Consider the following 27,989-nt stretch of genomic DNA (forward strand, 5'->3'; position numbering starts at 1 on the left):
GCTTTTAACCAGTAGTAAACTGAATCTTTAGGCTTCTTGTTTGAGCTTTTGATATTACTTCTACCTTTTATAAGGCTACCTCATTTAGGAAAATTGCCTTGAAGTTGATATGTGTTACCTATATTCATTTACAAATTTCCTTGAAATGCCATAATTTTAAAAAAAGTACTGATAACTTTTTGAGACATCTAACATTAAGCTCTTTTTCCATTTGCCATTGTTTCTTTCTAAAGGAAGATAATACAGAAAATTTTTATCATTCTCTTCACAGTTTTGAGAGGAAAATCTAAAATGCCTTGATAATTTACTAGAGGTAGTTAAGATTTTAAACTAACTGAAGACTGAGTTTGAGTGTGATACATTATTACATTTTACCTCTTCTAAATAGGACCAAATGCTCATTGATGTCATATTAGCGAACTATCCAATGCCATACTATTTGGAATTTAACACAAAGTATACTACCGTGCCTTTTTCTAGTCTTTCTTCAGATTGGAGAGAGAATACAGTGCAAAGAAAAAGACAGTTTTGAAGCCAGGTGGTTCTTCTACTTAAATACCTGTATAATGTTGAATGAATCACTTACCCTTTCTGGGCTTATTTCCTCATTTGTATATATTTCTATATTACCTTGTAAGATAATTTCTTTATATGATTTACAAAACTAACATAGTCAAAAGGTAGCTGTAGAAGAGTACTTCAACTCTCTGTACTCATTCTCAAAGTCTCATTCTTCTAAAACCAGAGCAACTGATAATTCCTAATCTTCATTGATGACAGTTTTTTCCCTTCATAGAAAACAGTGGTATAGAGTAGGTGACCATAAATGGAAACTGTAGTAGTTACTATTTTTGGCAAAATACTATAATAAAAATCTCATCTATCATGATGAAAAGATAGGATGTTGCTTAGTAAAGGCTAGGATACAGATTACCAATATTCAGAGAATTGGAATACAATAAAATATTCCTTGCATTACATTCAATTTAGTTTAATTTAATCTTTGGGCATTCAGAAGGCACTTCAAAATTAGGCAGCACCTTTTGGCCATCATTATGAACATCATTTTTCAGTTAGTTAGATGCATAGAGATACCATAAAATAGAAATTTCAGTTGATAGAATGCCAGAAATTTTGCCATGTCCTTTTTCTAAATAGTTATTATCTTTAGTCCAAAGTACTGTATAAAATACATATATGTATGTATTTTGTATGTCTGTGTGTATGGAGAGACTGTTATTATAGATAAGTTTTTTAGACACAGAAATTTAAATTTCTTTTTAACATGTTTTGTCCATAGACTTAACAGTAGAAGTGGGGTCTTGGAGCCTGATATATAATTTGAGGAAATCCAAAGAGGAGAAAAATGGAGATGAAACCAGACCTAGATACTAGACTTAGTTGCTGTTCCTGAGGTTAGCAGTTATGATCTGATCATTCTTTGTTTCAAATCAACAAGAAAGGGAAAGATGAGAACAGCAGTTTTAGAACAGCAGATTTAGAACAGCAGTGTGACCGTTACAGTGTGAAGAGGCAATCTCTTCCAATAGGATTGGGAACTAGGTTGCCACGGTGCTTAGTCCTTGTTGTATTGCCCTTGCTTTCTAACCTGCTTCCGGTCTCAGAGGTACCAGGTAAGGCCAAATCCTTGCTTTTCTTCCTGTATTATTCCAGGTAGTTTTGTGCTTGAGAAGAGGGCGTTCAGAGGTTATAGTGTCATTCCAAAATGACGTATTGTGATAATCCTATGTCTCTGGTTTCTCAGTTATTAATTTCTTCTGTCATAGGTGGTGGTTGCATTTAGAAGTTGTCTACATGAGGGTTTTTTTTGTTTTGTTTTGGTCAGGAAGATTGGCCCTGCGCTAACGTCTGTTGCCAATCTTCCTGTTTTTGCTTGAGGAAGATGGTTGCTGAGCTCACATCTGCCAGTCTCCCTCTATTTTCTATGTGGGATGCTGCCATAGCATGGCTTTCATGTCCCTGGGATCCTAACCCATGAACCCTGGGCTGCTGAAGTGGAGTGCATGAACTTAACCACTGTGCTCCTCTACATGAGTTTTTAAAAACGGATTATGATTGCTGGTTTGTGATGTTAACTTTCCCATTAAGTTAACATAAAATTATTGCCTTGTGCCTCAGTTTCCTTACCTTTCCAATGTAGATAATAATAACTGTTCCACCCAACTTCAGAGGTTTCTTATGGGGCGAAAATGATTAAGGATGTGGGTGTGCTTTCAGTAGCTAAAAGAGTTTTACAAATATAGGTAGGATGGTGTATATCCACTTTTCTTCTCTATTTATCCCAGTCTCTAAGCTTGCTTTTCTAGTAAATTACTTTCTGGCACTCCCATGATTATTTAAAGGAACCCAAGGACACATTTTTATAGCTGCTTATACTGAATATACAATAAAAACTTCCATTTAGTTTAGGTTTAAGAATGCTTCCTGTGATCCAGAAAGGGTCATAGTTAACTTCTGTTAGTTATATTCTCTTCTTGACTATGTACTACCTTATTCCTTTTGGCTTATAAGTGAATTTGGGGAGGGTACTTAAGTCTTTCAGATTGTTTTGCTTGTTCATAGTTGGCATTCACCATCCTCTCTCTAGCATTAATTTAATCACATCAGAGCCCATAAAATTGTTTCTAGATCACAAGTTAGTAAGAAATTGAGTTACTTCTTTGTTCTATTTGAATGGCTGTTTCAGACATGTTGTTCCTGTATTTGAAACATTCAACCTAATAATCTTTCTCAAATCATGTAAGAAGGATGGGGTCTTTTTTGTTTGATTTTTGGTCATATCAATTTTCATTATATATGATCTCTCTCATACTCGTTTGACCTTCTGTGAAATAAGATTTTTAAAAAGATGAATATACAGGAGAATTCTTTGACTAAGTAAAAAGAAAATAGCATCAAGAATAATTCTTACAGTATCTGTGTACTAGCTACAGACTAGGAATAATAAAATGAAATAGTAAAGTTTAAGATTTTACATATTATGAGGCTGGCCTGGTGGCACAGCGGTTAAGTGCACATGTTCTCCTTTGGTGGCCCAGGGTTTGCTGGTTCAGATCCTGGGTGCAGACATGACACCACTTATCAAGCCATGCTGTGGCAGGCATCCCACATATACAGTAGAGGAAGATGGGCATGGATGTTAGCTCAGGGCCAATCTTCCTCAGCAAAAAGAGGAGGATTGGCAGCAGATGTTAGCTCAGGGCTAATCTTCCTCAAAAAGAAAAAAAGTAAGATTTTAGATATTATCAAGGCTTGATGACTTGAATTTGTGAATGGAAAGTAACTATAAACTAGTATGTCTGGGGGCCGGCCCAGTGGCTCAGCAGTTAAGTTCACAAGTTTCACTTTGGTGGCCCGGGGTTCTCCGGTTCAGATCCTGGATGTGGACATGGCACCGTTTGGCAGGCCATGCTCTGGTAGGCATTCCACATATAAAATAGAGGAAGATGGGCACGGATGTTAGCTCACGGCCGGTGTTCCTCAGCAAAAAGGGGAGGATTGGCAGCAGATGTTAGCTCAGGGCTATTCTTTCTCAGAAAAAAATAACAAAACAAAAAACCAGTATGTCTTATTCAAAGGGAACATCTGATAGGAGGAATGCAGGAAGAGCTCTATATGTCAGAATTTCACCTGTCTGGATATCTTTGAGACATAAAGTAGAAGCAGAGTGGAGTGCATTTGGTTGTGTGTGGCAGGAGGGAGTAAGAAATAGTATTGTTAAGTAGTATGGATAGAATATGGGTAATTATTTCTTACTCTATTATAAATGTATTATAGTATAAAATAAACAAGATAAGTTGTAGGAGATTACAACTATCTGTGCTGGTGCTGGGAATCTCATATTCTAAAGGCAGAGTAACTGAAGAGTTCTTAAGGTTCAAGAAGTATATTTATGCTCTTATTGAATTCTCACTGGAAAAAAGGAACTTTCTTCGATTCCTTGGTTCTTAACTATCTCTTTGGTTCTTCAGCTATTGGTGAAGCTGAAATGATAAAACTCAAGAATGTGACTCTGTCCCCTTTAATATTTCTAAGTGCCAAGGAAGGGAGTGTTAGTTGTAATGACGTATGTACTCTGTTTAGGAAAACTGGTTTTATTTTTCTCAACTTTTTGAACCCAAAGACCTTAAAAATGTGGATACCTCGAGAAGGTAGGAAAGTTTAAGTCCAAAGTAGGACAGTACAGGAGCCGCCCCATGGTATAGCGCTTAAGTATGGGCTCTGTTTTGGTGTCCTGGGTTTCGCCAGTTTGGATCCTGGGCGTGGATCTACACACCGCTTATCAAGCCATGCTGTGGCAGGCATCCCACATATAAAATAGAGGAAGATGGGCACAGATGTTAGTTCAGGGCCAGGCTTCCTCAGCAAAAAGAGGAGGATTGGTGGTGGTCGTTAGCTCAGGGCTAATCTTCCTCGGAAAAAACAACAACAACAACAAAAATCCCTGGGACAATACAATCCTAAATTATACCAATGAGGAAGAAAGCTGTAGGCATCTAATAAGCAGAATAATTGTTTAGGGTTCATTTTAAAAAGATATATATTTTTTTTAATAAAGAAAAGTCAATAACCAAGCGTGTATTTTAAAAAAGGAATTTATGAACCTGTCGTCTTTGCCAATAAAATTAAGAAAAAGCAAAGGTTTGGTGAAAGTGCCAAGGCAACAAGGAGGATATTTTAAATAACATGCACTGTAAAGAAGGGATATACCCATTGTGGATTGTATAATCACTAATTGATAATTGAGGGAAAAAACAGAGCTATAAAACTTCTATTTTGCTTTTATGATCTCTGTTGAGGAAAATTATCTTCAAAGTGGAAAGACTAAGTAAGACCAGGTGAAGAGGAGATTGGCAAACCAAGAAGATGAGATTGGTAAGCGAAGAGAGTCACTAAACTGCCTTAACTAGTTAGGTTTCCAAATCAAGATAATTATATCCCATGGTACCAAAAGATCTTGTGAAAGTATGATTAGAGAACAGACAAGGGTAATCTATTATGAATATTGTAGTATAGGAGAGGTTCTAGGATATTGGAGATGAATGAAGCATCTCATTTTTCAAAAAAACTTTCCAAGCCTCAGTTTTTCTCGTCTTTGTAATGGGAATGGTGATACTGCCTGTTGCAATTTGAGTTATCCAGAGAGAAGACTCTGAGTTAGTTTGGTGTTCAGGAATTTATTAGGGATCAACACCTGTGGAATGGAAGTGGGTAGAAGCAGAATTGGAGAATAGAGCTGTGTTGCAGGCCTGACAGCCTCAGCTGACCCCACTGTAGCTTTGGAGTTAAAATGGCCTGCAAGAGTTAGGGACCAATCCCCAGACCTTTATCTTTTGCTTTTGATCTGTAATTGGATGTTGGCCACTCCCAGAAGTAGTTGACCTTGGGTGAGGCAGCTTTCCGTAACTAGAGCGTTTCCTGAAGTATTCATGAGGAATCTGGGCAGTATATTTCCATGTCCACCCCTTTGCAAAGTTTTTACAAATTTAGGACTAGAATATCTATCTCAGGAAGCTTTTATTGTTTTTATTATTTGTTCTATTGAGAATTTTGATTATTTCAGAGAAGATAGATATATACACATAAGATTTATAAAAGCCAAAAAGTTGGCAGGGATATTTAATCTTTTGGGAAAATAGAATGAAGTTTGAGTACCCTTAATATCTGAATGGGTGAACTAATGAGCAGAATCTCATGAAATGATACTCAACAGAAATAGATAAAGTCTGCTGCTTTTAGATTATTAAAGGAAGAAAAAGAGAGAGAAAATTATTTGAGAATACAGAAAATATTTATATGCAAAAATGGTCGTAATGGCATTAGCTCTAATAGCTCAAATCAGAAGTAACTTAAATGTCCAATACAGAATAGTTAAATAAATTATGGTGAATCTGTATAGTGGACTATAATGCAATCATAAAAATTGATTTTGAGGAATATTTAATTTTGTAGGGACATGTCCCTGATAGAATGTTTATTAATAAGCCAAAATAAACACTGACGGAGTATTTTCCTAATTGTATAAAAATATTTGTGTGCGTGTACATGAAGAAAAGTCTGGGGAAATATATTGACTTGTTAACGTGAATGTTGGGTTGTGGGTGACTTTAAATTTTCTTTGTATTTTCCTCTCATTTCCAAATCTCTACAATAAATAAATGTAACTTAATAAAATCATTTTTTCCACTTGTTTTTAAGCATCCATAAATACAGGACTGAAGAAACCTGGCTGAAAGCAAAAAAGACCAAAAAGTTTTAGATATATATTAGTTCTTATTTGGCTTATAATTAATATCGCTGTCCCCAAAGTGCAATTTCAGTCTTTATTAACAAAAGTACAGTCCAAAATGAAGAAGGCAGTACTTCAGCTGTACCCAATTCTAGGCACTGTACCTTTGGGTAAACTTGAGTTGTTCAAATGAACAACTGTCTTACACCATATATCATATAAGGAATTGATCATTTCTTTTCTAGAAAAGACTTAGGAGGATATTTAGAGTAGTTTCAAGTGGAAGAGAAATTAGACGTATTCTAGATTCCTTTAAAGAAAAGATCTAGATCTAGGTTTAATGGAAGAAAGACACAGGGAAACAAATTTTAGTTAAGGAATACATCTCTAATAATTACACACCCCTCCCCCAGTAATGGCTTCACTTTGGTAGAAGTAAAATATTCCAATACTAAAAGTATTACTATTAAGCAAGATTTTCAGACTGTCCTATAGAATCCTAGGTTCCTATAAATAATCAAGCTGTAATTTAAAAATGTTCACTCAAGTGTATCAAATACCGAATTTTAACACTTTGGAAATCAATAACGTGTTCCTGATGTGCTGCTTAGTTGACTTGTTTTGGTGCAGACCTCTGAATTGAGTTTTTGCCTGCTTGCTTGCTTTTTCTGAGTTCAAGCCTGTTTATTTACCACTTGTATTTGTGTGTCTATGTGAATCAGGATTTTTATTAATAATGTGTAACCAAAAGAAAATACAGGAATAAACTGGATACTGAGACTGATAGAAGACTATAATTAACACCTATATCCTCTTATTTCAAATTTTTATATTCACCAAAACATTCATTGTTTTCAGTGATTGATTTATTCAAACATGATACTGCTTTGATCTGTTTTATATATGGAAATCTTACCAGAAGTTGTTTGAGAAAGGTATTCCACTGCCTAAAGATGTTCAAAAAAGTCTGATATTGAGGATGGTCAATTATACCTATAGAACATATTTTCAATCTGCCTACTTCTCTTTATTTCTCTCGCCTTAGTCTAAGCCACCATCTTCTGTCATCCAGACAACCTCAAAAACTTTCTAATTGGTCTCATAATTCCCACTGTAGGTCCTATAATCCATTCTTCACAAAGCAGCTGGAGTGATCTTAAAAAATATAAATCAAATAATATCATGTTCTTACTTGGAACCTTCAGTCCGTCTTCTTCCTCTCATCTCAAACATCATTTCATATGCTTCTTTTCTATCCTGTAAACCTACAAAGCTGTTTGCTAGCTCAGGACCCTTCACTTCTTCCTCTATTGGAAGCAGGAATGCTCTTCATCCCATTCTTCACCTTGGTAACTCCTCATCTTTTGTGTTTCGGTTTCCACCCTCTTTAGAGTAGAGGGTGGACATTATATTCCCTTTGGGTTAGAAATAGGCACATGACCCCACCTTTTATTTCTCTCAGCGTATCTGAGACATTCAGAATTGGAGCAGGGAGAGGAGTATTGTTCGTCTAGCACAGTGTCCTGCGGCTTAGGAAGATTTTAGTTGGTGCTTTTGAAGGGATGTGCGTGTACATGCTTCTGTTTCAAAGCTAGGAGGAAGATGGGGTGGGAGTGTGTTATAAGAACAAAGGCATCTTCTTTCCACGTAACACCTAGTGAAAAGTAGACAGTATATTTAGTATGTTTTGGTTGTTTATAAATATTTCACGTAGTTAAGAAAATTAGGTTAAATGGCTTTGATGAAGATCATACTACTATTAAATGTCAGTGCTAGACTCAATTCTGTTAAATCCTACAACTCTACAATACTTAATTTGGCACTAAGGAAAGAAAATACTATCAGTGTAGAAGCTATAAGCTCAGAGAAAGCCATTCTTCATCTTACAGAATCTGTTCCTCTTAACACTTGCATATACCCACTTCCAGCTTTCTAGTAAAAGCCAGATGGAAAAATTGGCTTCCTGAGAACTTAGCTGAGATAAGAGTGTCCCTGCATTTTCCTGACAAATCTCTTGATGTAGTAAGAATAAAATTGCAAACAGGGTAGGTAGATTTTATTCTGTTCTTTCTTATTAACTTGCTGTCTCAGTTAAGGTTGTGTTCACCTTTAAATATCAAAAATCCCAACAGTAGCTTAAAGAAATGGGAGAAGGGTAATTTTCTCATACAAGAAGTCCAGAAGTGGCAGTCCAGAACTGGATCCAGCTTCTTCCCCATCAATAGTGGGTTGGCTTTTGCCCTCCTGCTTCTCACCACATGGACAAAAGTCTAAAAGGGCAAAGGGATATATATATACCATCTTTGCTAGGTGGTGCTTCCAAGAAAGTTTTTTACAATAATCAGACTTCTTATGTCTCGTTGGCCAGACTGTATCATATAGCCCCTTGCAGCTAGAAAATGACTAGGGAGACAGTGAATAGTGTCTGCATCTTGTGCTCCCTTCATTTAATGTCGTTTTAGCCTGATATTCCAAGTACCTAATATCATGTTAATACTGCATTGTACCTTTTAGATTTACATTGGTGCAGAAGCATACAGTGGAATTTAACCAAGTGGCAATGGCTAATTCAGATGGATCCGAAGCTATGTTGAACAGAGTGATGACAAAAGATAATATTGGTGTCGCTGTGGTATTAGAGGTCCACAAAGAACTATTTGGAGCAGGTGAGTGCAGTTTAAAATATCGTTACTGAAAATAAACACCATTCTAAGTTTTCCCATCTCAAACAGGTGCAGAGAATCTTGCTGTTATTTATTGCATAGTTATTTTCTTGTCTTAGAGGAAGGTTAAGGGAGATGGGCATGAAAATAGCCGTGATTATGTAAAGCATTATGTATTTCTTGGGATGTTACTTACCAGGTAATCTGTAAAAGGGAAAATCTTTAATATGCTATTAATTCCAAAAGGTTATTTGAAATAGGAAATGTTTTAGTTAGGCTGAATTTGGCAATTATGATGAGTTGGTTCTCTTTTTAGCCATATTTTTAGCTTCTTGATTGTGAAATCTTTTGTCTTTAAGGTTAAGTACTTGGCACGTTTTCTCTAATTTCTTTGTTATATCTCAGTCATTGTCAGGGTAAGAGCAGATCTATTATCTACCTGGTACTTTTCTTTTGCATTTTAGATTATTTATAGCTTCCTTCAAAGTCAGAAACTCATTATTGTGTTTTGCATATCCAGGCCTTTTTCCCCTTTCTACTGCCACCTTTGAGCATTTCATTGTTCACTTAACTATATTTTAGGCAAGAACAAGGAACCACATCAGGGCTTTTATTTAAAATTTTTTTTCTGTACTTACTAGTAGAAAAAAAGATTTTGCCTTGAGTATGGATTTGAATTATTCAGACCATGCATATCTGTCAAACCTTCTTTTCTCATTTTCTTCAATTTATCCATCATGGACAATTTTTTTTTTTTAAAGATTTATTTTTCCTTTTTCTCCCAAAGCCCCCCGGTACATAGTTGTGTGTTTTTAGTTGTGGGTCCTTCTAGTTGTGGCATGTGGGATGCCGCCTCAGCGTGGCTTGATGAGCAGTGCCATGTCTGCACCCAGGACTTGAATCAGTGAAACCTCGGGCTGCCGAAGCACAGCCCGCGAATTTAACCACTCGGCCACAGGGCCGGCCCCAACCATCATTCTTTGATATGAGATTTTAAATTTTCTTCTTTTTTTAGCCTCTTCATTTTTACCTGCTTTTATGTTCTTCCCAGTCTCAGTCTTCTCAAAAGTTTGGTATTTTTTCTTCTGGTAATGTGAAAATTGAATTTCTGTTAGAGTTTTACTCTTCTTTTAATGTACAGAAGAATAATTATAAATTACACAGTGGACACTTTCACCTTCTGAAATATGTCTGTCTTGTACTCCTAGAAGAAGAGTTTAATGTTATAGAGGGTGCCTATGGCCCCTTTGAAGGGGCAAGTTTTTTGATTTTTTTTTTTATGTTATATATCTATTTTATTTTGGGTTTGGGTGGAGGAAAAAAAATAAAGACATCTCTTTTAAGCCTTCATCTTGGCACGTCGGCTGTTGCTTCTGTATGAGTTCCTGATTCACACTACCTATATGATCTGGGACATTATGAAGTAGACTTTATGGTATACAATTTGTATAATATACAAGTATATACATTTGTATAATACATAATAATGGACAATATAAAGTAGACTTGGGTTGATAGTGCCCTGGGTTCCAAGAAAAGGAAATGTGAACACTTGCTAGAGAGATTTATCCTCAACCCAGGACCCACAGGGCTCCCACAGATAAAGTCTTGGTAAAATAAATGCTCCACCTAAAATTCTAAATACAAACTTAGGAAGAGACAAGCCACCTTCAGCTGAGGTATTTTAAGTGAGAAAAGGAAAATGCGTAGAAAGTTTTATAGTATGATCTCATTTTTTTTTGATTATTTGGTTTATTTCTTTTTTTGTAAATTTACTTTTTAATTGTGGTCATAATAGTTTGTAGTATTGTGAAATTTCAGTTGTACATTATCATTTGTCAGACACCATACAAGTGTGAAGGGTCAAGTTTTTAATATTTAATACAGTGAACGTTTAATCTGCAGCGAAAAGTGACACTGTAAAACTTTTAGGAAAAGAAGAGAGCTTAAAGAATTTTGGCTGCAAGTTTTTATCTTATAATTAAATTACTTTAAAAATGACTCTGTCGTGTATAACGGATACTTCAATTACTTGTTTACTCAACATTGAAGGTAATTATACTTGGTAAGACGGAAGGAAACTCATAGTAGACTTAGAAAGTTAGGTGTCTTTCTGCAGAATTTATATTTTCAGTATAAAAATTTGAGACATCTCTAGAAATTCCAGTAGAAGAATGAATTTTTGTATGTTCGCTAATATTCCAACAGTACAAAAGCATGTAAAATAAAGTGAGAGGCCCCTCATGTCATTCATACTCTCTAGGAGTAGCTCTTGTTTATTTCTTTACACATTACTAACATAGAATATATGTATATAGTTTTATTTAAACAGTATCCTACCATCCATGTTGATCTTTTTTTTTTGACTTTGTTCCTTAAATATTTTATGGACATCTTTCTCTGTCAGTACATGTTAACTAAATTTAATTTTCACAATTTTTAATGTATTATCCTGTCTGTCATTTTGAAAATACTATGTTAATATTTATTTTGAGAAGAATTAAAAAAACCAGAATTTTAGAGGAAAAAAGAACCTTAGAGATTTTCTGGTTGACTGTCTCATTGTCCAAAGGAACCTGAGCACCAAAAAAGTTAAGTGACTGGCTCAAGACCACGCAAAATAATTAGTAATAAAGCTGGGTCTAAACCAAGTATCCAGACTTTGAAAGCATGCTACTCCCTAATTCTCATTTTTAAAATGACGCTTTATTTGGGTGAATGGTATGAATTTGTTTTGATAGGAAATTCATTTCCTCATTTTATTTTGTATGGGTTAATATAATATTATTGCCTTTTACTCCTGAACCATCACTGATGTGCTTAGGAGGTGTAAGGTTGAATGAGTACTGGGCAAAACCTGCCTCACTGGGTTTTTGTGGTATTTAAATGACAGAAATATTTAAAATGCTTGTTTACACTAAGAACTCAGCAAATCAAGGTACTATAATTAAATGTTGATTGTATCATGGTATAATTGTTAACTCGGACATGTGGAGTAGGAGTCAGCGAAGTTTTCCCCTAAAGTGCCAGATAGTTAATATTTTAGGCCCTGTGGGCCACATACGGTCTCTATCACAGTCTTTTAAAAAATTTTATATAGAACTCTTTAAAAATTTATAACCAGCCTTAGCTCATACGGGCTATACAAAAACAGGTGGTGGGCCAGATTTAGCCCATTGCTGCAGTTTGTCAACCCTAATCTAGAGGAGTATTTCCCATTTTAGGATTACCAGAATCTCAGTACCTTAGCTTCTAAGCACTATTAAGAGATAAAGGGGAAGATATAAATTAATGGAAAAGAGTAAAGAAGTGGCTGTGGGCTTTTGGGAGAAAACGTTAAGTTGCTGCTTTTTCTGATACATAAAGCATAACCGTATCCTCCTTTTTCTAATATTTAAATTTAGGTATGAAGCCTATTCATGCTGCAGACAAACAGCTGCTTATAGTGGCAAATGCCCACATGCATTGGGACCCAGAGTATTCTGATGTGAAACTCATCCAGACCATGATGTTTGTCTCAGAGGTTAAAAACATTCTGGAGAAGGCCTCTAGTAGGCCTGGCAGCCCAACCGCAGATCCTAATTCCATCCCGCTGGTGCTATGTGCAGATCTTAACTCATTGCCAGATTCAGGTATTTATAACATCATTTCCTCATTGCTTTCAATTTTGCTTTTACTTCTGGCTAAAGGGCAGCTAACTCCTAACTTTTGAGTAGAGAATGTCTCCTCTAAATTAGGGAGTGTATCAGTAAGAATCCTAGGGATGGGACATAGGGTAATCGAGGAGAGTTTAGTAAAGAAGCTATTTTGAAAGGTGCCTAGCAGGGGTAAGGGACACAAAACTCTGCCACTAGGGGAGTTAGGAACCCTTTACCACTCCTGTATCTCAAGGGAAAAGTGGTGGAAGCTGTTATCAGAACTTCAAAAAGCAGTTGTAAGGAGGAGATGGCCATGTAATAGGAGTGATGGCTTTGAATTAAGTGATGTGATCAATCCCAGGCAAGCCAACAAAAAAGGAGCTAGGCGAATATATATTCCTACCTCACTCTTCTCCTGTCTTCTGATCTGCCAGTGCTGCCTATTTACCAAATCTACCTACAAACTTAGAAGGGAGGGATTTGCAGCTGATGCAAGTAAAGGTCAGCCTCCTGTGTCACAAAGTGCAGTAGAGAAGGGATCCGAAGAGAGGGAACCAGAAAATATCCAGCACAGGTAGCTATCTGGTTTAACACTGGCAACTTTTAAGTGAATTCATTAAATGATATTTAAATGCTGATATTAAGTGCAGTAGTGATCAAAATCGTCTGAGGATTTCACGTTACTTCTTGAGTTCCACTAATCTACTTTATGTCCTAACATATTATTTTACATCTTTGTAAAAAATCAGTTCTGCATTTTAGATATTAAATTTCAAATGTAAAACATAAAGTATTACTCTTTTGCTGTTATCAAAGCATATTCTAAATATTGTATATTTTCAATAAGCTGTTTTAAATTGTTTAAAATAATCACTCAACAATAAATATTGGAATTTGGAATTGGAATATTCATAAAACTCACAAACCTAGAAAACATCTTTACTTTTCTCCTTAGCAAATAAAATGCTGGAATCATCCTTTCACAAATGTTTGTGTTCAGCTCCTAGCCCCATTGGCACCTTAACCATGTCTTCCTTTCTTAAACCTTTTTTTTTGAGTTGAATTGCTCTCATAGACAAGTTTTCCCCTATCTCATTTGATTTGTTTAAGCCAGTGAGGTGTCATTTTGGCAGCATGGCATAATGAGCTGACTCTGGAACTGGACTGTCAGGTTTGGATCCCGGTTCTACCACTTAGTAGCTGTGCAATCTATGACTAAGTTTCTCATTTTTATTAAAGGGATAATCATTTTATCCACCTCATAGAGATGTTTGTGAGGTTTAAGTGCATAAAGCCCTTAGAACTGTGCCTGGCATGTAGTAAACACTAGATAAGTGATAGCTCCTTTTCACCTATTCAGAATACTGATATTGCACTCATCACTTATTCATTATATGTTGCTGTCGTTCCTTACTACAAAAAGAAAGAGATGACCAACATTGTTCAGTAATCTTCATCATAAGAATGGTTGTGATTTTTTTTTCATGTTTACCTATTCAATGGAAGCAGTGTACTTTTTAATTTTTTTTTTTTTTTTTTGGTTGAGGAAGATTAGCCCTGAGCTAACATCTGCCACCAATCGTTCTCTTTTTGCTGAGGAAGATTGACCTTGAGCTGACATCTATGCCCATCTTCCTCTATTTTATATGTGGGACACTTGCCACAGCATGGCTTGATAAGCAGTGTGTGGGTCTGCACTTGGGATCCAAACCAGTGAACCCTGGGCCACCAAAGTGGAGTGCACAAATTTAACCTCTACGCCACTGGTCTGGCCCTGCTGTGTACTTTTTTTTGATGCTTCTACTCTCTTCAGCTTTTTAGACATCTAATATTTTTGATCAAGTGGTATACTTCTAGCATATGAATATAGAATGATGTTGCCTAGCTGAAGCTAGACATTGAAGTGTTGAAGGTGCAAAATCTATGTTTGTTGTAAATGATTTATTTTTTTTATTGTGTATGCTATATTTTACATATTCCCAAAGTTGTTGATTGCGTAGAATGGTGAAAGGCTAAACAGATGCTTTGGGATTATATTCTAAAAACATTGAGGCTCAAAATCTTCCTGGTGAATGCCGCCCTAGGCCCTGGGAATCTTCTTTAGCCTGCAGAACCGTTAAGAAAACTGACGGGGCACAACAGTTAAGTTCGCATGCTGCGCTTCCGTAGCCTGGGGCTTGCAGGTTTGAATCCTGGGCAGGGACCTACGCACCGCTTATCAAGCCATGCTGTGGCAGGCGTCCCACATACAAAGCAGAGGAAGGTGGGCATAGATGTTAGCTCAGGGCCAATCTTTGTTAGCAAAAAGAGGAGGATGGGCAGTGGATGTTAGCTCAGGGCTAAACCTCAGAAAGAAAGAAAAAAGAAAATAGGATATTTCTGGATGGTCCTGATACTTTTCTCTGAAATAGGCAAATAGCCTTTTGTTTTTGGACCATATGCAATTGCTGATAATTTGATTCTTTTTTAACAACAACAAAAAGGCAGTTTCATATGGCTCAACCTAATAAAACCACTCTGAACCTGGTGCACCTACCTGGGAATGGAGTTTTGCTGTGAAATCTTGTGTAAGGTCTAAATGCTAAATAATAGTATTTCTTCCTTCTTTATTCTACTAGGTGTTGTGGAATATTTAAGCAATGGAGGAGTAGCTGACAACCATAAAGACTTCAAGGAACTAAGGTACAATGAGTGTCTTATGAACTTCAGCTGCAATGGAAAGAATGGAAGCTCAGAAGGGAGAATCACACATGGCTTCCAACTGAAGAGCGCCTATGAAAATAACTTGATGCCTTACACCAATTACACCTTTGATTTCAAAGTGAGTGACAGCCTCTGGGCTGGTGTAGAAATTATTTCACACAAACAAGGAATAAATTATTTATGCTTAAATGTATACTCTTCAGGAATTTTTAGATTTGCAAAATGTCTTGGCTATGTATACACGTAAATTAAGGGGCTTTAGTTAGGTTTTGTGGTGGTTATTGTTGACTTGAGAATTCTTTTTGAACCCTCATTTGTTCAAATTTCAAATAATACTGATTTAGCAAAAACTTTAAAAGGCTTACTATGTGCCAGGCACTGTTCAAAGCACTTTATATTTATTAGCATAGTTAATCCTCACCTATTTGTACCATCACTAACTTTCAGTAAGGATTCAAATAATAAGAACATGATTTAGCTAAACTCACCTTGAATGAATTTTTATAATATTCTCTGAAAATTTTCTTAGTACTTTCCATTGGTTCTTATTTATCTGTGAATTTTCCAGATTTCTTTGAGAGAAGGGGTTAGAGGGGGTACCTAGGGTCTGCTTTACATCCATGTAGTCATACTAATATATTCCCAGGCAGTGGAACACTCCAGCTTAATGAAGGGAAAAGAAACTCTTTTCAAAAAAGTTCAAAAAAAATATCAAAAAGATATTTTTGCAAAATAAGAAAAAAAATTAGCCCATTGTACAAGACTGGTTGTTCTTTAGAAAGATTGATTAGTAGTGGTTTTCTCTAGTTAATTGCTTTCCCTTTGCCAGTTTTCTGATCACTCTATCTACCTGTAGCTCTTCCATTGTGCCTTTCTTTGACTTTCTGGCATTTCAAGCATATATACTAAAATCTTATACTATCCTTAAAAAATGCAGATGTTAGTCATTTGGTGGAAGAAATCTAAAGGGAATTTAATAAAATATCAAAGGAAATTTATGAAATGGGCCTTTACATGTCTTCAGTAACCTTTTTCCATTTTCAGTGCTTGTTAGCCTCTTTCCAAGAAACAAATAGTGGGAAGAAGAAAGAAAATTTGTGTGCTGATGCTGTTAGCTTTTTGTAATCATGAAGTGGAAAAAAATTTGCTTAGAAGAAATTGAATCTAATTTTAGTATGTTTGCTGTTGGAGTAAATAATTCTATTCAGTGATAGTTGGTTTTGTTCATATCACTTGTATGCAGTGATGTTCTGATAAATATTTAATAACCACCTTTATGGGAGAAAAGAAGCCCTAATTTGTTGTGTTTGCTGGTTTCTGTGGAATAAATACTCCCACTGTAGCAGATTTCGAACTCTCAACATAATACCATTGAACACAGAGTTGGTCTGAAGTGCTAAGAAAGCTGGTACTAGCTGACTCTAGCACACCACTGCTCTTGTGTAAGCTTAAAGGAGAACCTCTAGATTTAATGATAGACGGTTTAGTAATCGTTAAATCCTATCTTTGTGATTATAGGGATATGTAGTCACATGTCTGTGTGTGACTGCATCTCCCTAGCACAACATCTCTACCAGCACAACCTGGGAAACCTAAAATAAAGTTCCCCCAAATAAGTGTTCAATAATTTGACAGTTCTGATTCTTGTTTTGGTATGTATGTAGGTAAAAAGACCAAATCATTTCTACCTCATCTATGCTTTTATAAAGATTATTTTTCCTTCTCCATAAAGTAAAAATTAGAGAAACAAAATTTGGGATATTAATTTAAGCCATCTTCCTCAGTCATCTGAATTGTTTTAAATCCTTTGTTGATGTTGCTTCAAAAGATCTTACACGCATTAATAATTGGATCAAAAATCTTATTGAGCCATTTACATTGTCCAAAGAAGTACAGTTAAAGAACCAAAAATGCCAAAAGTGCATGGCTCAGAGAGTTTGATGTTTGGATATATAAGATAGCATGAGAGAGGACAGAGCTATAAATCTGTGGGAGAGAGGCATGTGTGGGAAGACAAATAGGCTGGTTGGCTGGATGGTAGATGGATGTGATGGGAGGGTGGAATGGAATGGGAAGAAAGGATGGCCAGAGAACAAAGGGCATACCTGACTAGAGGAAACTGAGCTTTTAGTCCAAGTAACAGACAATGAACTTTTCAATTTTATAAAAAGCATTTTATGTAATTAGTGCTATACTAATGTTGAAGGCAGTCAGTAAAAAAGGATAGGTAACATCAAATATTAAAATGTCCTGTCATCAGCATTAAATACAGCTCCAAATATAATATCCTGCCATTGCATCAATGGTGTGTTGTTAAATTTTGTTTACTTGGCTTAGCATTTGTTTACTTTCTTGGTTCTTGAATAAGTTAGACATGTAGAAGAGTAGTATTTAGAACTCAGATTCATTTAATCTAGAACTGATTTCGAGTGAACTGAAGGGTAAGCAATTAAGAGAATTACTTCCAGACCAGGTATCTTAGTGAGTTCAGGCTGATGTAACAGAATACCATAGATTGTGAGGCTTATGAAAAACGGAAATTGTTTCTCACAGTTTTGGAGGCTGGAAGTCCAAGATCAGGGTGCCATGTAAACAACAGAAATTTGTTTCTCACAGTTCTAGAGACTGGAAGCTCAAGATCAGGGTGCCAGCATGGTCAGGTTCTGATGAGAACCCTCCTCCGGGTTGCAGACAGCTGTCTTCTCTTTGTATCCTCACATGGCGGAGAAGGCAAGTTTGCTCTCTGGGGTCTCTTTTGAAAGAGCACTAATCCCATTCATGAGGGCTTCACCTTCATGAGCCAGTCACCTCCCAAAGGGCGCACCTCCTAATACCATCACATTAGGGGTTAGAGTTTCGACGTTTCAATTTTGGGGGGACACAAACATTCAGCCAGTATCACCAGATAAGTTGAATAAATAGCTTAATTCAAACACTTTGCTCCTGCTTCCCCCCACCTCCTCAATCTAAGGATGTGCTTGAACCATTTCATGAAAAGAGCAGGGACAGTTTTTCTATTATGTCAGGTAGTAAATCTTTCTCTTTTACGTTATGAAATTTGTGTTATATAATTTTCTCACATTTGTTTACAAAACAAAGCTTAGCATAATGCTAGCTTAAACTCTTTTCGCTGTTTTTACTTTTCTCTCAAATACAGTTCTATATATAGACCATACTCTTTACTAATATAAAAACTGTTTCCAACATTATAGTCTTTTAAAAAAGAAATGGTTTGAATCAAAAAAGGTTAAGAATCATTAGTCTATAACTTCCTTTGTGAATATGATACAATGTACAAATATAGGTACATATGTACACATATTTGGATGAGCTTACAGACAGGACTTGCTAAGGTTTTTGATAAGAGCTTTTACTCTGGATGTTGGAACCAAGAAAATAGTTACAAATGATGCCTTCAATTAAATACATGTTACTTTCTGGAGTGTTTAACATCTTCCTTGGGGCCTGTGTATGCAAAGGATTCTATAACTCTGGCAGCTGATCTGCGTAGTAACACTCTAACAAAGTGTAAGATATAGGAGGTTTTATTGAACATAAGTAATTGAGAATGTTTCATTTGTATTTTGTTTGCTTTATAGTTGAAGCAAAGAGTGGTCTCACAAAGGAAAGTAAACTACTCTGACCCTTGTCAACCCTTTTCCTAAAAACTAGGCATTAGTCAAAATGAAAGGATAATACCTTGTACTAATATCATTTCTTAACTGTTTGGACTTGGAGTATTAATGGCAAAAAGTCCTCCCCTGGATTCAAGCAGGTTCCTTAATTTGTGGTAAAGTAAAGTAACAGTATCTAATGTTGAATAAGACCTTCTGCCTCAAAAGAACTATTTTGTTATTTTGGTCTTGGTCATGTCAAAATCAGCAAACTGAGGTAATTGTTTACAAAATTTAATGATATAAAATTTTTGTCATTAAAAGTTTTTTTTCTTTTTAAAGTAGCCCATTTCACTGTAATACCATTTAAAATATTAACTGTAACTCATTATGTATAGTATTTGTAGATAGATACTTCCAGGTCTGGAAATACCTCTCCATACTTGGGCTCAGGCTCTCTTGATGTGAGTAGGAAGAAATTTGACCTTACTTTCTTGCATACACAGCCTGGGGCAATAAGAACACACTAGTTTTGAAAGTTACTGAGTAGACAAAACAAATCATCTAGCTCTAAGAGATACAACTGATGTATATATGGGTCCCTGCCAAATGTTTTTGCTAAGGTATTGTTATGCAGCAAGGAATCCAGAATTTATAGTATACCAGGATTTGTGAAAACAAGTATTCCAAACTAAAGAACAGATTAAAACAATTAACTGTATGTAGTATTTTTTGTGTATAGTCATCTCTCCTTATCTGTGGTGCATATATTCTAAGACCCCCATTGGATGCTTCAAACCACAGATCGTGCCCAACCCTATACCAAACCCGATACTATGACAGTTGATCTGATAAGCAAGACAGCTAAGTGACCACCAGGCAGGTAGCATATACAGCATGGATACACTGGACAAAGGGATGATTCACCCCTTGGGTGGGATGGAGCAGTATGGTGTAAGATTTCATCACTCTGCTCAGAACAGTGTGCAATTTAAAACTTAAGAATTGTTTATTTCTGGAATTTTCCATTTAATATTTGTGGGCACAGTTGACTGCGGGTAGCTGAAACCAAGGACAGGAAAACCATGGATAAGGAGGGGACTACTGTATGTAGCAAATCTGTGAAAGCTGAACTAGAGTTAGCAAATCTGAAAACATGCTTTACCCTGGCTTTGTTCAGATGTGTTTGGATGTCTTGATGGGCAAATAATTGAAAATAATGCCAATTATCATTAAAAGAATTAATTTGAGTCGTACCTTTTCATTAACTATGTATGTATTTACATAAATATCCTTATTTTCTGTTTATTGTAACTAGTAGATTTAGTGCAGTTTCTATAACATATATACTGATATATTAAATTTCACTAACACAAGTAAGCTAATTCTAAAGATGCCTAGGCATAATTTGATGTGTTTAGGTTCTCAGTTTGCTTATCACTTATGCACAAATGCAAGGCTTTATGATTCCAATAGGGTGCTGTGTTTCCCTGTTGAGCCACCTTTATTTCATGTAATACCCATTGAAGACTTGAGCTTTATTTGACCCATTGTCAATACAACAGGTACCAGAAGTACAGGTTACTCAGTTATTTGGCTTTTACAAATTATGGATTGTTCTTTAAATATCTTGAATTTTCTCTTTTCTAAGCATATGTTTTTCTCCCCCCCCCCCCCAACCCCTAATCTCTTTCCAGGGCGTGATTGACTACATTTTCTATTCCAAGACTCATATGAACGTGCTTGGTGTCCTGGGGCCTTTAGATCCTCAATGGCTGGTTGAGAACAACATCACTGGGTGTCCACACCCTCACATCCCTTCAGACCACTTCTCACTGTTAACACAACTTGAACTCCACCCTCCACTCCTGCCTCTTGTCAATGGTGTTCACTTGCCTAATCGGAGGTAGTGGAGTACTGCCCCGCAAAGACGGGGATCTGTTGCTATGGACCTGTACAGTTGTAAATCAAAGTATGTAGGAGTGAAGTATGGCCATCCTTAAGCTGCTTCTTCAGGTTTCTTTCATTATGTGTTTGCTATAAGATTTTGTACATTTTTGTGCATATCGGTATCATTTGGCACTAGGGCTGGAACCAAAGTAATATTCTCTTTCCAAATTTTTAATTTAACGTATTTTTAAATTGGACCTTCATAGAGTCAGCATTCATAATTGATAAATCAACATTTCAAGGCCCAACAGCAGTGTATTTGTTTTTCCAAGACAAATACTTTCTTTTGAATGGTTTCAAATGAGCCAACCATTTTTGTAAAATGCAATTTTTAAAAACTATAAATACAAGATTTTAAACTGAATGATGGCATGCCTTTCAGGGGAAACTTTCTTGAATTTCTGTTTTCCATTATAACAAACTGATTTTTGGCTCCCCAAGTTATTTGCACATTAACAAAGCACTTAAATTTGCTAGATCTGTACAGAAACTATGATATAGCCTTTAGCCATAATAAGAAAAATTGAGAAATTAAAGATGGTTGCACAATATGCTTTCAAAATCAGGCATTTAACAGCACATGACAGTTTGTTGGGGGAAATGCTGGGTTTTTTTTGTTTTTTTTTTTTTGAGGAATCGCTCTATATTCTCTTCCCCTGTTAGTTAAAACCTTATTAGAAGTATTAATTCTAAGCCTGTCTCTCCAAGTTAATTTATAGGGAAACACTGGGTGATTTTGACTGCCACACATCTTGAAAATAGAATTTGGTATATTTAGGATGCCCACAAAATTAGTGTCCACTATTTTTCATTATCCCCATCTACCCTTTTCTGCTTGATTGTGCTGGAAAAACAGATATTATATGATCTGTATAGCTTTTGCCCTTATAGTCAAATGTTAAAAAAATAACTGCTGAATGAAAAGTCCCTGGTCAAAGTTTTAGAAGGGGAAGGCTGTACAAATAGTTCATGTGTTTCCCAAAGTAGGTCAAGTGGCTGTTGGTTTTGGCTTGTGGAGGTGACAATGGAAAGAATTTGGGGGAGAGAGAACAGGGAGTAGTTGAAAGCCTGGGATCATTTTTCCTGACTCTAGTTGCCAAATGGCCATTATATGCTTTTAATCTTTGTTTCCGTTGTCTGTCAGGGTTGAATTAAGAAGCTACTGGTTTATTCCCAACTGTCGATGCTCTTTAGTTATGTTGGAATCCTTTTTTTGCCCAGGAGGGGCCAGTTGGAAATCTGTGACTCAAGAGGCAGTGAACGTAATACCGTTTTCTGGGGGAAAAATTGGTTGGCTACTTGATGTTAATTATGGCACAGTAACAGGAAAAGGTTGTGTCTGTGTTTTTAAGTTTTTCTTTATTCTGCTTTTTTGCTGCTATAAGAGTTTTCTGAAATTTATATTTTAAACTTTTCATGCACTTTACTGTTTCTAGTCTCAAAATGTGATATTTTTAATAAACAAATTTTCCATTATGTGAATGAAATTTTAAAAGAAAATAGCCTATATTTGTGTCTCACTAATATATAAAGTACAGGTCAAATTTAAATTATTTAATTAGTTTTAAATACATACAATTTGTCTCCTCTTTCAAACCTGACATCTTAGGCTGTTTTATTAGTCTTAAATGATGCATTTTCTTTGGTCGTTTTATAATAATTTCTCCCATAGTAAATTAATCAGGCTATATAAGATAATGTTTCCTTGGAAAGGTAATTTTAGTGGGACGAGAGTGTGGAATGATGTAATATCATATATGGGATTGCATCAGAAGGGTTCTATAAAGCCTAAACTCCCTTTTAAAAGTGCCTAGTGATAGAGGCGTTGTTTGTCATCTATTATAATTGGAATGTCATTGTAGTTGAATGAAGTTTAATGTAAATAAAATATTATTTTAAAAATGTTAAAGTACCAGAATAAACAAATAAACAAAGAGACAACCCTTAAGATGACAGATTTTCCTCAACGTGCAGGTATCCCTTCTTATATACCTCAAGCATTCAACATCTAGCCATGCAAACTGATTACCTGAAGCATAGTACTGGAAAGTAGAATAGCATGAAAAACTTAATTTTGTGGACATTACCTTTTTTTGTAATCAGCTACTGTATGTTTCATTTTAAATCTTTTGTTTTGGGTGGGTTTTCTGCTCTGGAGGTATATGCACTAACAAAACATTTTCCTCCTTTCATATACGCATGTTAATTAGCAATGTGAGCAATATTTCCTACCATACTTCACTCCCAATATTTTTTGAGATGTTTGTATAAAATGGAATTTAAAGTTCACTTATGATTGTATATGAACCACAGAGGAGCCCATTTATTAATAAAAAACTTTTTTAATAGTTAAATGTAGAGGGAAAAAAATAAAAAAAAATTGGGAAACATTGTAAACAGCTTAAGTTTATTTTGTGTATGATCGAGGCACTCTGTTGCAGGAAGGTGTGTAATTGGGTTCTCTCTGCTTCCAAATGCACTCTTTCAAACCATTCATTATCCTGTGTATTTTTAATGTGGTTTTAGTAAATGTTGGTAGTAGCTCTGTTGAAGTAGGTAATTGTGTTATGTTTTGGGTGGCACACACACTTGGGGCATGGTAACCCAGATTTCATGTGCACGGTTCCCCTTGAGCCCACTGCCCAAATTTCACACACCCTTCACCCTTTGTTCCCTTTGTAAAAGGAGTAGTATCTGTTTTGAGCTGCCAATTCAGATGATCAGAAATGCTGCTCTCCTCAGTATTGTCTTGTTAAAACGCATGCCATTTGGAACTTTGGCAGTGAGAAGCCAAAAGGAAGAGGTGAATGACATATGGTATATATTCAATGAAAGTGAAATATTTATGCTCATATACTTTCTAGTTCTCAGAATAAGTTAAATAAGCTTTATACCAAGGGGCTGCTGCATATTTTATCTGAAGATAAAAGAAAATTTGGGCATTTTTAGATTGTGATAATGTGTTTTTTTTTTTAACTGTTAAATATGATTTCTAGTATTTGTCTAAGAACTGGAGTGTTCTTTAAATTTATTAAAACAGTGTTGTTTGAGGAAGGGAAAGCTGCACTGTTTGCCGTTACAGCAGTCATCCAAGTGCATGTCAAGTCACCCACTCTCTCAGGCATCAGTATCCGCCTCATAGCTTTACACATTTTGATGGGGAATATTGCAGCATCCTCAGGACTGACATCTGGGAAAGGCTCAAATCCACTTACTGCTCCTTGCTTGTTGACTTTGTTTTAAAATATTGTGCCTGGTGTCAACTTTTAAGCAACAGCACTGCCTAAAAGCAAGCAGAGAACAGAATCCCAGCACCATTCTATAGGCAACTTTTTAGAATTCAGATATAGTAAATCTGTTCAAGATTTACGATGTTTTATGTAAAAAAAAATTTTGTACAACGTAGCTGAATATTTTTGTTTCATTTCTTTGATGTAAGGCGTGTGAACGTTCGTTTGAATATCACGTGTTAAAGTCAGGTATGGCACAATGGGTTCTGAGACCAGCTTTTCCTCCCTCCCATTTGCCTTGTTCCAAGCTCTTTTTTTTCAAATTACTTTTCTGATATTCATAGGCAAATATTTAATTTTACTAATAAGCATCCTGTGTGAATGTATTAAAGAAGCCACTGTGTTTTAGTGTTGTAGTTTGCAGAAATATAAAGCTTCATTTCTTATTTGTCCCTATTCCTTGGTGTTTTAAAGTTCTATATTAAATCACAGAGAAGCAAGGGAGAAAGTTGAAAGAGATCTAAGGCTCATATCACTTGATTCTGTGATGGGTTATATTAGAATTGAGGATGTGGCACATTAAAACTGGAACATGGGCAAACATATTGTGTTCCATTTTAAAATGGTATCTCCTAAGCATACATTGTTAAATGGGTGAAAAATTGTTTGTATTTGCATTTCCAGGAATTTCTAAAAGTCACTAATGGCATCTGTACTTTCAAATAAAATAGCAAGGAGTAGAGAAAGCACAAGAAAAAATAGGTTAAATGTGTTCTTTGATGGAACCAGAGGTATATCATTCATCATTCTTAATACAAGGCTAGATTTTCTAGCAATAAAAATCGACTGTGTCCCAATACTTACTTATTTGTTTTTAAGGTCTTGTATTCTGAGTTCCTGAGGGATTTTAATAGCTTTGTAAAAGGCACTGACTGATCAGTAGCTTTGGTCTCAGAAAATGTCATCAGTTTCTGATACATTTGGCAGCCATAAGAATATGGTTTTGTAGCAAGCAAAGACCTTTTTGGCACGTTTTCAAAATAGCACTCATATACAGTTATATTTTGACAGAAATGTGAATTCTCACATTTGTAGGGTATTCTCTGTCTCTCCCACCTGCCCTCACCTTTAAAAACAATCACCTTTCTAATGTATAGATTTGTTTAAGCTTTTCCTTCTGAATTGTATTGTGTTTGTAGTACTCTGTGAATTATAGGTAGACAAATTAACTAGGGAAATTAGAATATTTTTCTAAGTCAGGAACTTCAACTATAGTTTTGAATTTGTAGACAGATGAGAACTTTTATACTTGTGGTTGCTTTAGGTGATTTTAATTTTCTAACAGCATCATGATCACCAAATTTGAATTCAAACATAAGTAAATTAGTACATCTTCAACCTGGCGTATTTACCAAAGTTGTAATCTGTTTATGAAGAGGATGCCACAGGCATCTTTCATTTTACAGAATGAAATGCAAATCTTTATTGTGTGAGTGTCACCTTAAAGTTTAAGGGTAAAAAGAAAAAAGAAAGCCCACATATTTTTACTTCAGGGTGTTCTGAACAAAATCCACAGAAAGAAAGAGAGAAAAAAAGAACACTTCTTTTCAGGAAGGTGGTAGGGGGGAGCATGCATGTTTCTTGTTTTAACCAAATACCTTCTTTATGTAAGTTTCTCTCTTAAATCACAAGTCCTACAGCAAGAAGTATGGAGATACTAGGAAAAGCCAGCTTTATTAACCTAGTTAGTTATTTCTTTTGGCATAAGTTTGTTTGGTTAGACTTGGGTTATTCTTGGAACCGAAGGAAAACAAGCATGTTGAGGTTTTAGTCAACAAACATTATGACATCTAACTAGTGGAATGTTTTTAAGTAAAATAGCTTTCACTTTCAAACCCTATGAAATAAGGACATTTCTGCCTATTAAATGTTAATTTTTTATGGCACATAGCATAAAATCATCATCATACTGAAATTAGCAGTGTGTCATCAGAAATATGAAAAGGGTGTGCACATGCCAAGTGATATGACTCTTTTGGCACAGCATGGTATATTCAGCTTTCAGACAATTTGAGGAGACATAGTTTGGCGCCTATTAGTAGTAGTTTTGTTATAACAGTCTCCCTGAATTTAGATGATTTTTGTTTGTATGTCTGTCACTTTTAACTCAAAAACATAAGAGTCATAGTAGCCCTCTCAGAAGTGGTCCTTTCTTGCTCATTTCAGTTTTGTGTTTATTTCTAATTACTAAGGTATGACTGTATTTTCTTTCAAGCTTTCAATGGTTACATGTACCACATTTGTTTAATTGGTTACCTTAACACACAATTGGCTCACCCTTGATATGTCAAACAATTGCTTTGCTTCTTATGAACAGGCTTAGTTTCCTGCTACTTGTTTCAATCTTGATGCAGTAAGTGATGCAGTAGTCTGGGTGTGTATTTATTCCGAAACTGTACTGTCCTTTCTTTGTGCTTAACTTGCTAAAAATATATTTGCTTACCTGTGAAATTCCTGAGCGGTGCTCTGCCAACTTTTGGGGGGGAGGCGTTTGGATTGCTGTGTTACTGCACACTGGATCTGGAATTGTTCAGTGTTGTGAGTGGCAAATTTCTTAAACACCAGCAGCACTGAGAAGTGCACTATGGGCATTCGTACAGTTGTCCAAATGCAAGCAATTCTTTCATCTAGGAGAAACTGAGGAATAGAATTCATTGGAGTACTTGGAATATTTCGAGGAGGATAAACGTTTCAGCTTTGGTTTTTGTCGTCTCTGGAGTTGGGTGGTATGGAGGGAGTTTTTTTTTTTTTTTTTTTAAGAGAGAGTGTGAATGTATTTTTTCTCTCTGAAAGGGCCAGGGTGTTGGTTGAATACACCATGGATTAATTTATATCTTATGTTATGATTTCTTTCAACCATAAAACAAGTGCCAACTAATTGTCCATGAGACGATCTATTCTTCCACTCAGTTTAACCATTTGAATGGGGGGGGGTTCATTTATTTTCATTACTTGGCGTTAAATTAATAATGCATTAGTTTGCGTACATTTGAGTCATTCTGTGGCCTATAAAGTGTTTTTGTAACTAATTTAATGGTTGGAAAGCAAAGCACATGAGTTTAAAACTGAGCAAGATGTTTTGGTAATTTTTCCCCTGAATACTTGGTAGTTTCTACTGATACTATTCCAAAACAAATTCTACTGTTTTAGAGTGTGTATTTACTTTGCTTTTGTCCTAAGAAAAAGCCAAGCACTAAATCAATTTGTTATTGTGTTCCAATAATCAGTTTAAAATCTAAGATTTTCTTTCTTTTTTTTAAATTAGAAGATTTAATGAAGTGCCATGTAATTATAGCTTACTAGTGTTTAATGTTTAATAGACTGGTTCTGTGGTGTTCTAATCATTTAACACTCTGTCATCCCTGGAGAAAGTGATTCTACTCATATTGAACACATTCTCTCTGACAAAATCACCAGCTGCTTTATTTTTCTATTTATTACAGTTAAACAGTTGATGAGGTCTGAATCTTGACCAAACTGCTCAGCTGAGATGTTTTTCACTATAAACACTGTACAAAATGTGCGTGCAAAAGGACACAGTTGGGTGGTAGTATTTTTTCATTAATGTGAACATTGACTAAACAAAGCAGTCCTGCCTTTTAAATCTTGTGGCAGCTCAGAAGGGAGGTGCTTAAGAACCTTAACTACTATGTCAGATGACAAAATACTTTTTTCCATTTTGGAGATTGGGTACTGCTCACACATGATGTATAGGGCTAAATATATGCTTGTTTCCTTGCACCTGTGTACTTCCCCTTCTCTCCCTCCCTTTCCTTCCCCTGTAGGCAATAAATGGCCATTTTGCAACTGCATACCTTTGTCTTGGTTTTTTACTCTTTAAGTGTGCAGTATAAGAGTCTGCTTTTAGGTCCGTACATCTC

The 27,989-nt window shown here is 35.7% G+C and overlaps 1 protein-coding gene across 4 annotated transcripts in view; it reads left to right on the forward strand.

Annotated features, from left to right (window-relative positions):
- Positions 1-27,920, forward strand: part of CNOT6L (CCR4-NOT transcription complex subunit 6 like) — a 102,996-nt gene extending 75,076 nt beyond the window's left edge. For 2 of the 4 annotated variants that reach the window (XM_070612760.1, XM_070612758.1), the window contains exons 9-12: positions 8,765-8,916; positions 12,318-12,545; positions 15,170-15,372; positions 20,566-27,920. In XM_070612760.1, coding sequence (XP_070468861.1) covers positions 8,765-8,916; positions 12,318-12,545; positions 15,170-15,372; positions 20,566-20,778 — 796 coding nt within the window. In that variant the 3' untranslated portion in view covers positions 20,779-27,920. Of the gene's footprint in view, positions 1-8,764; positions 8,917-12,317; positions 12,546-15,169; positions 15,373-17,870; positions 17,980-20,565 lie in introns of those variants that run through there. The other 2 variants (XM_070612762.1, XM_070612761.1) reach the window with 1 other exon arrangement.
- The last annotated feature ends 69 nt before the right edge of the window (positions 27,921-27,989 follow it).

This window comes from Equus przewalskii, chromosome 3 (genome assembly GCF_037783145.1).
Source record: "Equus przewalskii isolate Varuska chromosome 3, EquPr2, whole genome shotgun sequence".
NCBI classification, from domain to species: Eukaryota; Metazoa; Chordata; class Mammalia; order Perissodactyla; family Equidae; genus Equus; species Equus przewalskii.